Source organism: Podarcis vaucheri, assembly GCF_965113315.1.
Source record: "Podarcis vaucheri genome assembly, chromosome: 12".
Lineage (NCBI taxonomy): Eukaryota > Metazoa > Chordata > Lepidosauria > Squamata > Lacertidae > Podarcis > Podarcis vaucheri.
Window position 1 is genome coordinate 35,437,572 of NC_138750.1, and position 12,328 is coordinate 35,449,899.

The 12,328-nt window shown below is 50.6% G+C and overlaps 1 protein-coding gene across 1 annotated transcript; it reads left to right on the forward strand.

Annotated features, from left to right (window-relative positions):
* Positions 1-980: 980 nt before the first annotated feature.
* Positions 981-6,144, forward strand: DLX5 (distal-less homeobox 5). Its single transcript, XM_082193837.1, has 3 exons — positions 981-1,473; positions 3,385-3,569; positions 5,248-6,144. The coding sequence occupies exons 1-3, from the start codon at positions 1,113-1,115 to the stop codon at positions 5,572-5,574; spliced, it is 873 nt and encodes a 290-aa protein (XP_082049963.1). The 5' UTR covers positions 981-1,112; the 3' UTR covers positions 5,575-6,144.
* Positions 6,145-12,328: the final 6,184 nt, after the last annotated feature.

The window sequence follows — 12,328 nt, forward strand, 5'->3', positions numbered from 1 at the left end:
CCACCTAAGTAAATGGTGCTTACTTCCAAGACAGCGCGTGTTGCATTCTAAGCCACAGACTAGTATAGCAGAGCATTCTGTTCAGAACACGGTCTCCATCTAGCCTTGATTTTATTTCAGAAGTTTCCCTGTATTTACGAAGATCACTCCGGATTAAGGAGTGGAAATCCGGAGCACTCGTCCCAAAGACTCCAGTGGGGTCTGAATCCCCAGTATGTTGTCATGATTATTTGTCACTAACTGTCGTCTGTTGAGCATTTGTAGGCTACAGAGCTCCTTGATCTGGGAGAGATCTGCCAGGTTTCTTATCCCCATTTTGCAGACGGGAAAACTGAGGGACAAGTTCAAAAGCTTTCTCCTGTGTTATCCATGGCCGAGTACAAACCCGGATTCAGTCCTATTTGCATTCTACAGCCATTATATCCTGGCACATGCGTTATTGAAAAGCTGCAACCTTCCTATTTAACAATTGCTCATAAATTCCCTGATCAGGGAACGCTGGTTGTTTGAGAAGTATGGGACTTTCCTAGAACATCCAACATCTTTCCACCCCTGGAGTAAGCCCCCTTTTGTCTGCCTTCCTCTGCATCTGCATCTTGAAACACGAGTGTCACGCGTTCACACATATAGACGCTTGATGCACCACCGTCTTCCTATTGCACAAACTTCGACGGTTCTTTTGTTTTTCCCTAACGCCCAAAATTCCCATCCTTGCTGGCTAGGAGAAGAGAACCCCGAGATAATGGTGCTGCTCGTATTGCTTTTTTTTTTTTTTTAAGGAGCTTGAATGGAACTTAAAAAAAGGGAAAGAATGAAAAAAGCAGAGCGCTTTGTTGTGCTAAACTAGTTGGACGAGTTAGGGTGTCGCTGCTGCTCCGGAGTGCTCTGGCCAATGGAACCCAATCCACCCCGCTGTGCGTAAGAGCGCAATTAAGGATTTAACCAAGCCTCTCCGCTCCCTGCGAGCAGTCTGCCAGAGCCAGAGCCAGCCCCAGAGAGCTCCCAGCCGCCGCCGCCGCCGCCTCCGCCTCCTCCCTCGGTCCCTCCCCCCTGCCATGGCTGCCTAGAAGACCCAGCCGCCCGCCCGCCTGCTCGCTGCCTCGCCAACTACTATGACCGGAGTGTTTGACAGAAGAGTGCCAGCCATCCGATCCGGAGACTTCCAAGGTCCTTTTCAGACGGCTGCAGCCACCATGCACGGGCACCCGCCGCAGGAGTCTCCCACTTTGCCCGAGTCGTCCGCCACGGACCCCGACTATTACAATTCCCCCGGAGGAGCCCCGCACGGCTATTGCTCGCCTTCGTCGGCTTCCTACGGCAAAGCGCTCCATCCTTACCAGTACCAGTACCAGGGCATGAACGGAACCGCCGCCAGCTACCCAGCCAAAGCCTATGCAGACTATAGCTACGCCAGCCCTTACCACCAGTACGGCGGCGCGTATAACCGGGCGCAGAGCGCAGCCAGCCAGCCAGGTGAGAGGCGCCGGCGGGGAGAGGGCTGGAGGCGGGGGCGGAGGGCTAGGAAGATGCCGGAGGAGGGGGCTCCTCCTCGCGATCTGGGGGTCACCGAGGACCCTTCTGGTGACGGGGACAGTTTGACCCCAACCCACCCGATTTTTTTCTCCCCAGTCTGGGCTGGGGGGCGACGAAGGAGGTTCACAGCCTCTCCTTCCACCGCCGTGCAAAAAAATTCCCGGTTGAAAAGCCAGAGAGAGGCGGAAAGAGAAACCATTCAATCTGGATTCTTTGTTGTCTCCAACTCCGGAATGGGAAGCAATACATTGAGGGGAATGGGAACAGGGGCTCCGACATTGTGGTGTGTGTGTGTGTGTCCCTTCCCGACGCTGAGGTAATAGAAAGCCACGGTAAGTAGCTGTGGCGGGGAGGGGGTAGGTACTGGCAAGATTTCTACCCTCCCGCACACAAGTTTTTATTGCAAAGGACAGGACGACGTCGGCGGCACCCCGCCGTCCTTACGCGAAGACAGGCCGAGGTGGTGTTTTTTTTTGGGGGGGGGGGACACACAGCAGACGTGTGGGGAGAGGGAAGGGGAAGGATCTGATCTCGTGCCTTCTTTCTTTCTCCCCATCCCCTCCCCCACCAAAACAGCCCTCGCGCCCGAAGAGTCTTGCTAATATTAGCTTCCAAAATGGAATGAGGGATTAATCCCACACACGGAGACGCGCGGTTAGACTGTTTCCGTGTGGGTTCCACAAGAAGCAAACTCAGGGAAATCCAGGGCTAGGCAGGAACAGCTCAAATCCTCGTCTCTCCTCCATGCCCCCCCATTTAAAAAACAAAACAAAAAAACCGTTGTGGAACAGGCTTATCCAATGCGATCCCGGAACAATTTCAGCTGAATGCACGAAGCCTCTCAAATTCATGTTTTGCTGTGCTTCAAACTCTCTAATTTTTCAGACTATATATATATATTGTCTGAATATATATGAATGAGAAATATTTTTTGCTTCCACCCCCTCGCCCTATTGCCTCTCCAACTTGCGCGCGAGCGTACATTTCTTGAGATACGTTGTTTGTTGCTCCCATCAAAGGCGAGGGGAAATGCCAGTGGCGCGTTAAGTATTTGTAAAAGGAACCAGACGCATCTGTGCCGCTTCTCTCTCTCGCTCTCTCCCACCAACCCCCGATCGGCGGCGAAATTATTCTGAATAATCGGCTCTCTGTCTGGGCCGGATTTGGCTACTTTCGGCTGAAACGGAGGAGAACCGTTTTCTTGTGGCGACGCGGCCTTTGAACTCCCTAGACCTCAAAATTGCGTGTCCCTAGTCTGCAGAGCTTGGGCTGGGCTGAATTCATGAGGCTTCCATTCAAATGGAGAGAGGAAGAGGGAGACTGTCTGCTTGTTTCCATGCATGAAAAATCAATAGACACTGGATTGTGACCTAAAAACGCCCGGGAACTTTGCTGCTTGTTAGGTTTTTTAATTACGGGAAAACAAAATGGTAAAATCTAACCTGGGTCCCTTCCTCTCTCTTTTACGAAAACCAATGAGCCACATACCCCATGGGGAAATAAAATATGAAATAATATTCCGGTGGAAACCTGGGTGCTGTTTATATCCTCTCTCAAATTCACTCACTCCCAAATACATAGAAGCACTCCAAACAATCTTCCCTTTGCAAGAAATAGTCACGACGGCTGTTTCTACCATGTCAGTTTCCTTCTCCCCCCGCCCTCCCACGTCCCAATTTTCCAGGGGTCTCTCGCGCTTGTTTGTCAACTTCGCGGCCGCCACGTCGGGGTCAGGGCTGCGATCCTGGCCTGTCCACCTAGGTGCGGGCTCCTTCCTGTATTCTGCCGCTGGCGTCCTCTGCCCCAGTTCTAAGCTTCCTTTCTGATTTCCTCCCCGCTCCGATTGTTTAGAAAAAGAGGTGGCTGAGCCGGAGGTGAGGATGGTGAACGGCAAACCAAAGAAAGTGCGCAAACCAAGGACTATCTACTCCAGTTTTCAGCTGGCGGCCTTGCAGAGGAGGTTCCAGAAAACCCAGTACTTAGCCCTGCCGGAAAGAGCCGAGCTGGCCGCGTCTTTAGGCCTGACGCAGACACAGGTAAGGCCAGGTGGGAAGGAAAGGCGACCCTGAACATAAAAAAGCTATCCAGATCCTTCGCAATAATTCCTACTTGAGCGGGACCCACCCGTTCCCTGGACATAAATACTATGTAAATTTTTTGCAAGAATTCCTGCTGGAAGGGTCTGAAGTATGTTTCTGAGGGGCCTTATTTCCCTGGTCATGTATACAGAATGTAGAGATATACACACTCAAATTCGGGTTATTTCTCCTTTTGTACCTTGGGGTAAGGCCAAGAGGGCGCACCGCGCAGGCGTTTTTTGCTGCTGCTCCCTTCCCTTGTTGCTCTGCGGTGCCTTTCTCTTCAGCTCTCTCCCCAAATCTTGCTTGCAAGATTGCAGTGGCCTTTAACTTCCACGCAAGCATTTGCTTACTTTTTTAGAAAAGTTAATGAGATTGAATCCAGTTGGGCGGGTTGGGGTGGCGGGGTCAGTTGTTTTGGTGAGGATCGGGGGAGAGAGATCTTCCAAGTGCGCACCAGCCCCGCGGATTGCAAAAGCGCACCGGCTTGCGGCAGAGAAGACCGTGAGCCTGACTTCCATCTCGCCCTGTTGACGACGCGCAGTATTTTTGTTTTGTGTCTCTTTTAACTGTAGCTGCAGGCTTTCGCTCTCTCTCTCTCTCTCTCTCTCTCTCTCTCTCTCTCTCTCGATCTTGTTGCACAAAAGATTGGACCGGAGGGGGATGGGGGGGGGGAGAAACCGCACGTGGGTGGATCTCCTGCGTTAGGAGCTTGCAAAGTGCAGCTGGACCCGGGAGGGGCTGCTTGTCAGACCATTTCGGTGCAAAGGGGGGAAAGAGTCTTTTGTGCGAAAGCAGGTTATCTCGGGATTGGGCTGGTATTGTTGCGCTGGGGCGGATGTGGGGAGGCTGCTGCGTTGGGAACACAAAACCGACTGCAGCGAGAACAAAAGCACTCGTGCGCGCACTCACCCACTGAGTAATGTAGGAGTTAGGATCTGCTGCTGGTCCTTGGCAGACCATAATCAAGACAGCCATCGTGTCCTCGAGGCTCCCCGCCCCGCTTTAGCCTTTGTTCCTTTTGCTTTTCTTTAATTGAGAATAATATTAATTTTTTTAAAAAGAAATCCCTTAGGCAGCTGCCGCAGGGGGCGGGGGGGAGGCAGGCCTGGTGTCCAAAAAATCAGAGGCCAAAGAGTGTCTGGGTTTTAGCATCCTCAGAGTCCAGATCCTGCTTTTCTGATGGCCCGAGAGAGGCCCGATCTAGCACGTGAGCGCATGATAATCCCTACTGTAAATATTAAAGTAGATGGGGCAACTAGACTCTGGGATCTTCCTTGATTCCATTGCTGGCGGCTCCCCTCTAGGATCGCCTTGCAAGTGCCATTTGAATCCTCGGGGCCTGTTTCACCGTCCCTGCCGTTTCCATGGAAATCGTTTCCTTGGGAGTCCAACACATAGCAGCCCCCCCGGACTGACCTGCGCGCACAGGGCATGCATAGATTTAGAGTGAGACCCTGTGCTTCTGAAGCAAAAACGAGAATGAAATCAAGGCGTCCAAATAAACGTCCGTGGGTTGTTGTTTTTTAAAAAGGGTTTATTTCCTAATTTCTTGTCACCCATTTACTTATTTCCTTTCCCTCTTTTTCTTTCTTTCATTCACTTCCCTCTTCTCCCCCCCTCCCTCTTCCTTCAGGTGAAAATCTGGTTTCAGAACAAAAGATCGAAGATCAAAAAGATCATGAAGAATGGCGAGATGCCCCCGGAGCACAGCCCTAGCGCCAGCGACCCCATGGCTTGCAACTCCCCGCAGTCTCCCGCCGTGTGGGAACCGCAGGGCAGCGCCAGGTCTCTGAGCCACCATCCCCACGCCCACGGGGCCAACTCCAACCCGTCGCCCGCCGCCACTTACCTGGAGAACTCCTCGTCCTGGTATTCCAGCGGTAACGCTCTCAGTGGTCACCTGCAGCCCCACGGCTCTCTACAGCACCCCTTAGCTCTGGCTTCTGGGACAATCTACTAGAATAGGATTCTTTTTTAAAAAAAACAAAACAAAAAAACCCTCTTTCCTCGTTTTAAAACTCTTTACCTTTTTTTTTGGACACTTGGCGTTTTGTTGATAAAAGGAAAAAATGCATATGGTTGACTCTCTTTTTTGTTTTGTTTTTTTGTTTCGGGTTTTCCTTTTTTTCAGGGAAAGGGGGAAAAAACACTATACAGGATGAAATGTGTACAGCTCCTGCATGTAACTTATTGCATTTCAAAGGAAGTTTTCTCCCGCCCTCTTTTTTATTTTTATTTTTTAACCAAAAAAAAAGAGAGACACGGACGGACTTTGGGGTTGTTTTTTGGGGGAGGGAGGGGGAAATGAATGGTGGCTTATTTTTTACTTCCTCAACTGTGGACACTTTCAAAGGTGCCTTGAGAAATCTGATGACCTCAACCTTTTCCCCCCAGAGACTTTCATTTTCCCCTCCCAACAATGTCATTTTAACCCTGTACATAAGTGTAGATAGAAGGAATTAAACTGTATATTCTGAATAAATAAAATTATTTCCACCATGAGAACAGGAGAAGAGAAAGAGGAAAAATATGACGCGTTTCCCCTCTCTCCGTTTGTCGAAAGGGACTAGCTGGGGGGGGGCATGTTGTGTGTTATCTCAGACTCCTTGCTCCATCTTTTAGATTCATTTTATTTGTGGGGAGGGGGAAAGATTGCCCCGTATGGCCCGATCCTCTGCTCACCTATATACCTGTAAGGCTGGGTAGTCGTTTAAAATGCTGGACTGGGCTTATAGAACCCGGCACGTACAAAATAACTCCCCCCCATAACATCCCTATTTTAAAGCCTCCATCATAAGCTCCCCCTCCCCCACCCCAGCTATACAAAAAGCGACTAACCCTCGAACGAAAATGATCTGGAGATGAAAAGAAGCGCTGGGAAGTGGCGGCGGGGGGGTTGCAAATCGCTCTGTGTGCTTCTCTCTACTATAAAAGCAATTATCTGGGAGAAAGCCAGCATCCCATCGTCTAATTATACAAATTACATTTGCTTTTTTTTAAGCTGCTAAACAGGGCAGAAGACTAAAATGTGGACCATCCCCTCCCATCTCGATTCCTTCTCTCTTTCCCCCCGGGTTGGGAACACAAAGGCGATCTGCAAAACGGGGCCTGGGTGGTTGTTAGCCGAGGAGCCCTTTCAAAGGCGAAGGCGATCATTATCTTTTCCTTCGCTCCTGACGTCCTCCTCCTCTTCGCCGAAACTCTGCACCCTCCTCCAACCGAATCCCGAAATTAAATCCCGGGCGAGCCACCCGAGGGCGACCGGAGAATGGGGAGGGAAAGGAAGAGGGACCCCGTGTGGCCATCCACACGTGGCATCGCAGTCCTCTGTGTCCCGGCGTTGCGGGATGGAAGCAAAATGCTCGAAGGGAGAGGCCAGATACCGGGTAGCTGCCTTCTCTCCCCAACCCCCGTACGGACTGGAAAACAAAACGAACCCCCTGTTTCCCCACCCAAAAATTATTTTGCCTTTCCGGATCTCCGCTTGGCCCGGGAGCAAATTGAGAAAAGGGTTCAGAGCAGGCTTGGAAAAAGCACCTTTGGGTTTTTAAAATTATTTTAAAATGCATTGGGAACCCTGACCCCGTCTGTAAGTAGGAAGTAATACTTCAGGAGATACAGCAGCGAAGAATAACAGTTGGCTTGTATATTTTTTTAATGTTGTTGTTAAAAAAGAAAGAGGGTTAGAACTTTTAAAAAAAACAAAACACCACCATAAAAATTACATCCTGTCATCTGCTGATTTCAGTAAGAGATGTTCCAGGGTTTGGAGACAAAAACCTGAAAAGGCACGCTTTGTAGCCTCGGGCGAATTTACCTGTCTCTGGTAGTCTCTGCCTTTCTCTCCCATCCCCCACCTTTCTTTCTCCTCTTTCGGTTTTGGTCTCCCCTTCTAATTTAATTTGGAGACACACACAGAGAGAGAGAGAGAGCTAAGCCATTTTTTTTGGAGGGGGTGCAGTAATAAGTTTGGTGGAACATTATCTTGTGCACATATATATTAGAATAAGATATTCGTTTGGAACGCGCGCGACTCGGTGTGTGTGCGCGTGTAAACGGAGCTCCAAGCCACACGCGCCTTGCCCCATTGTTCTCCCCCCTCAGCGGCCGAACCTTCCCTTTCTTGATGGGGTGGGGAGGGGGAGAGAAGAAGAGAGCTTGTTCCAGATCACCCTCCCCTCCCCCATAAAAAGATCTCTTTCAATATGCACTCACGCACTCTTGCAGTGCTTTTCATGAGTATTATTTTAGCAGAACAGGTATATATATATATACATCTCCTGCGCCGTTTGATCTGTTCAGCATTCAGTGTGGGATTTCCCTGTTTCTCCCACTGTTCAACTCTGGCCTGTTCTGTGGCCTACTTTCCATTAAAATAACCCTTCCTACGGCTCGGCAGTCTTTTTCTTTCCTTTGCAACAGAACCACCCCCTTACAAATATCACCTTCTCCTCTCAGAGTTTGCCTTTGCTCTCAACGTGCCTGGCTCATTAACCTGCTATGCGTTAAGCCCTGGTTGGGGACAGAAGGATTTTTATAGACAAATATGGCTGTGTCTCCTAGTTTGGGTGTGTGTGAGTGTGAGGTTTTAACAGCGTGATATAACGGACACCTCTTTTCTCTCTTTCTTTATGGTCCGGTCCATCTTGCCCTCGATGCTCGTGGACATTACGCCGCTCGGTTTCAATAGTATCCGCGGCTGGGATTTCATTATCGCCTCCCGTCTAAAAATGGCGCTAGTCCTCATGATCTCTCTCCCCCTCTTTCCTTGGGGCAGACAGTGGTGTCATGATGTGGAGACTATCTAGAACAAACTGAACTCTTCCCAGTCCCCAAGGTCAAGCTCTGGGGAAGTCGACTCCCCATAATCTATTGTTGTTGTGGGCACAAACGTAATCATGTACGGCGCTGCACTCAGGCGTGCATATGTGGGCTTGTATATACGTGTGTGTGTGCGCACCATATACACATATACTTTTTTGGAGAGTAGGAATCGCTCCGTCGTGCCTTCCCACCCTAAGGCAAGGATATAATCAAGTGTCCTCGGTAGTTTTTAACCTTTGAAGAAGTTTTTCTTCCCTTCTCCTTTCTCTCCCTCGCTTCCAAGTGGAGCTGGGGAGCCACAGCGGGGCGGGCGGAGAGGGAGAGGGAGCCGAGAAGGAGACGCATTCCTGTGGGTGCCGGATGGCTCCAGGGCTCCGCCGCAAGGGCCTACGAGAGGGACACAGACCGGAGAGAGAGAGCAGCCCGCAAACTTCGCCTGCCTTGATCTGGTTCCTCTGGGCTCCAGCTCCACCCAGGGGTTCACCCACCAAACCACCCACAGGAGCACCCACCCTCGCTCGCTCTCTCCCTCCCTTTCTCTGGGCAAGGGAAGGTCAGGCGCGCTCCACCAGCGCGACCCACCGCGCAGCTGGGCAAGACCGAGGCGATGGGAGTTTGAGAACCTCTTTGGAGCTCAAGACACAGAATTTCCCCCCCCCCTCGGGTCTGCAGAAGCTGTTTGTCCTTCTGCCTCTTCCTCTGAGACCTGGGCGCGCGCGCTTGCTTTGCGATTTCTCTCTGCCACCCTCCGCCCTCGATCACGTCTCCCACCCTAGCGCGCTTTCAGGTTGGCATGGCAGGAATGAGTTTCCGGACCTGTGACTCTCCTTTAGAAACTCTTTTTTGGCTTTTTTGTTGTTGTTGCTGCTGCAGTTTGTTTCTTTCCCCCTCCACCTCCTCCGCGGGAGACCTTAATTAAACCCCATCTATAACCCCGCAGCGAGAGCGTAGTCTCCGTCGAACATCGCTTTTAATTTAGACCAAAGAGCTCCGCGCAAAGCCCAGCCAGACCAACGCGAGCCGTTTCCTCCCAGGAGCGCAACTGAACCAAAGGTTTTCGGGTGAAAGCTGGCAGCAGTTGAGTTACCCCTGGATTTGCTTCGGTTGGGATTTTAAAAATCGGTTGAGCTTCAAGTGAGAGCTTTTTAATTGCGGTTTGGATGCGATGCTTGACTCGGGAACTTCCTCCTGCCTTCTTCACCTCTAACGCGGAGCTCTGTGTCTTTGGAATAGACCCGCACACCGCTTCACTTCTGCTCCTTTTTTTCTGGCGTGGGCAATTGGGCCCCTCAAAATAGAAGTAAATATCTGGCACAACCCTCTATCACGTTGCAGTGGTGGTGCCTTAAATGGAAGGAGTGCTATTAGAGCACGAAAGTACATTTCCACAGAGCAGCAGTACACGTGTGCGTGTGTAAAAAGGGCCAAGCCGTATGAATGCAACAACCTGCTTTTATAGGTCATTCCTGGAGAGGTGGATGGATCGTGTGCGCGTATTTTGAAAAATCCACTGTCGCCGCAGATCATCATCATTTTGCATTTATTTGCTTGTTTATTGGGGCCTAAAACATCTTTCCCAGCTCTGCGAGCCTTCGGGGTCCAATCCCCAATCCCGAGGCGCGTTTTTTATTGCCAGCCGCCAAATGCCAGATATTACGACCTTTAACCAAATGAAAACACCTTTAACAAGCTCGGAGCCTTTTAATGCTTTTGCTGTGCTGAGAGGCTCATTCTGCACACACACAACCCCTTGCCAGCTTCCTCCAGCTTCCGTGGTCTGCAATATATGTGGGTTCTCTGGCGGGCGGCGGGTTTTCTTTTTAACCCTTCATTTCCCCGAACCTGATCGCAGGAAGAGTGGGTGGGGTGGAAAAGCGAGACAAAATTGTGCTCTAGGGGGGACATCACTGGGTGGTGTGGTTTTTTTTAATGGTGGGAGGAGAAGAAACACACCCGCTCTGGGATTTTTGAAAATCAATGCAGTAGAAGCGCGTTTCATTTTTCTGGCCTCCCCGAGACTTCTCTGTGGCAGTGATCCTGTACACGCTCGCTTTGTTGGGGAGCAAGTCCTGGCTGAACTCAGCGGGTCTTCCTCCTGAGGAGACAAGGACAGGTTGGCTCGCTGCTTCTCCATCTCCCGCAGCTGCAAGGCTTCTTCTTCTTCCGCACGATTGCGGGCCCGCTTCTCTCTACCCCAAACACTCCAGCATCCCGAGCAACCTTCTCTCCGACATCCGAGAATGAAGGCAGCTCAAAGAGCGGGCCAGTTGGGGGAAAGGACATAAGGAAACTCCTCGGATCCGGGAATCTGGAGTCCACGAAGCACAAAGGAGGGCCTAGTACCCATTGCCAGTTTTGTTCCTCACCTCCCGGGCTACCGATCGCTCACGTTCAAACCCAAAAACCAGTTTGAGGGGAGGGATACCGATTCTCTGGCAGAACCCTCTGCCCGTTCCCCCAAACCTAGCCTTTTGACCTTTCCACAAATCAGTTCCACGACTCGCGATGGATGCTGTGATATATCCACTTTCTTCTGCCCGTTTTACTGCCACGCCTGCGTCTATCAGCTTATAACTGTAGTGGAATCCCACTCATGTCTACTCAGAGGAGGTCCCGTTGGATTCAGTGGGGCTTACTCCCAGGGAGATGAGCATAGATAGGATGGTAAATTTGCTTGGAAAGGGGCCTATTGATTTCAACCGTGTTGTGCTTCCTCAGTAAATAAGATACGAATTGCGTTTACTTGCTAGGAAACTGTTCAGGAACACTAAGCGAGTCTACAGCCCCGATTAGAAATTTCTAAATAAGCCCTCCCCGCCCCCCGCCCCAGTTTATTTCTCTCCAACCGTTTCCACGTCTAAGTGGCTTAGGATCGCTGTGTATGTGTGAATATGCATAAGAGCGCGTGTATCAAGTACCTCCTTTGATGCTTCCAATACGCAACAGCCAAAGCAAACTCTGTTTGCATTGTGCATTTATCAGACACCAGAGACAATAGACGAGAGCATTAATCTGCGACAGGCTGCTTGGTTTAATTAATTGCAATTAAAAACCTGCCCGGCTAATTGCCTTTGGGGTTCCCAAGGGCTTGTCCAATGAGTAAATGCGAACGAGGAAAATATTCATTCCCTATGTGGAGACAGCGCGCAATGAAATCGAATTTGGTCTTCTAAGAACAACGACGGCTACTACTGCTCTATTTTATTTTTAAACAAAGAGCATAACCTCAGAGGTTCACAGCCGGATCCTAGCCACTATCCTTGGAGTAAACCTGCGATCTCCGTAGGGATATACTCTTGGAAGCAAAGGTCCCTTTTCAAATAAATGGGTCCACAATCCAGTGTGCTTGGGATCTGGTTATAAATAAATAAAAATCAGTGGGTTGAGGGAATTCCCTTGTAGTCTGTAGCAAACCCTGATGCCTAACCGGAAAAAGAGAGCTATACCTCTGGAAATCAAAGTCTTGAAGGCCAAACAGCCGTGGTAAGCGAATACTTCCATGGCCTGCTCCTGCGCTTCCCGGAGGCATGTCTGGCCGTCCGCTGTTGGAAACAGGATAGTGGCCTTGATGAGCGCTTGGTCTGATCCTGCAGGGATCTTTCTCTCTTTAAACAAAAACCGGAACCAGTGACATTTGGCTCCACGTATGGTTCAATCTGTGCCACTTCCAGCATGGGACTTGTACGCCCTCTTCCCTTTCCTTCTAGCTAACCAGCGTAGGGTCCGGGGGAGAGAAAGGGGGGGGGGCGGTGCAGCGAAACAGAGAGAGGTGAGAGGGTGTGGGGAGGAGGATTTCATGCACACGCGCGCGCGCTTACACACAAACACACAAACGGGGGGGGGGGTGGACCAGCAGCCCTTGAATACACAACGAAGCCTCCTCTGGCTCG

Excerpts from the sequence above, each read along its gene's own strand:
- DLX5 (XM_082193837.1), top strand. The coding sequence starts at position 1,113 with ATGACCGGAGTGTTTGACAGAAGAGTGCCAGCCATCCGATCCGGAGAC. Across the intron at positions 1,474-3,384 it reads GAGCGCAGCCAGCCAGCCAG|AAAAAGAGGTGGCTGAGCCG; the intron begins GTGAGAGGCGCC and ends CCGATTGTTTAG. Across the intron at positions 3,570-5,247 it reads TAGGCCTGACGCAGACACAG|GTGAAAATCTGGTTTCAGAA; the intron begins GTAAGGCCAGGT and ends CTCTTCCTTCAG.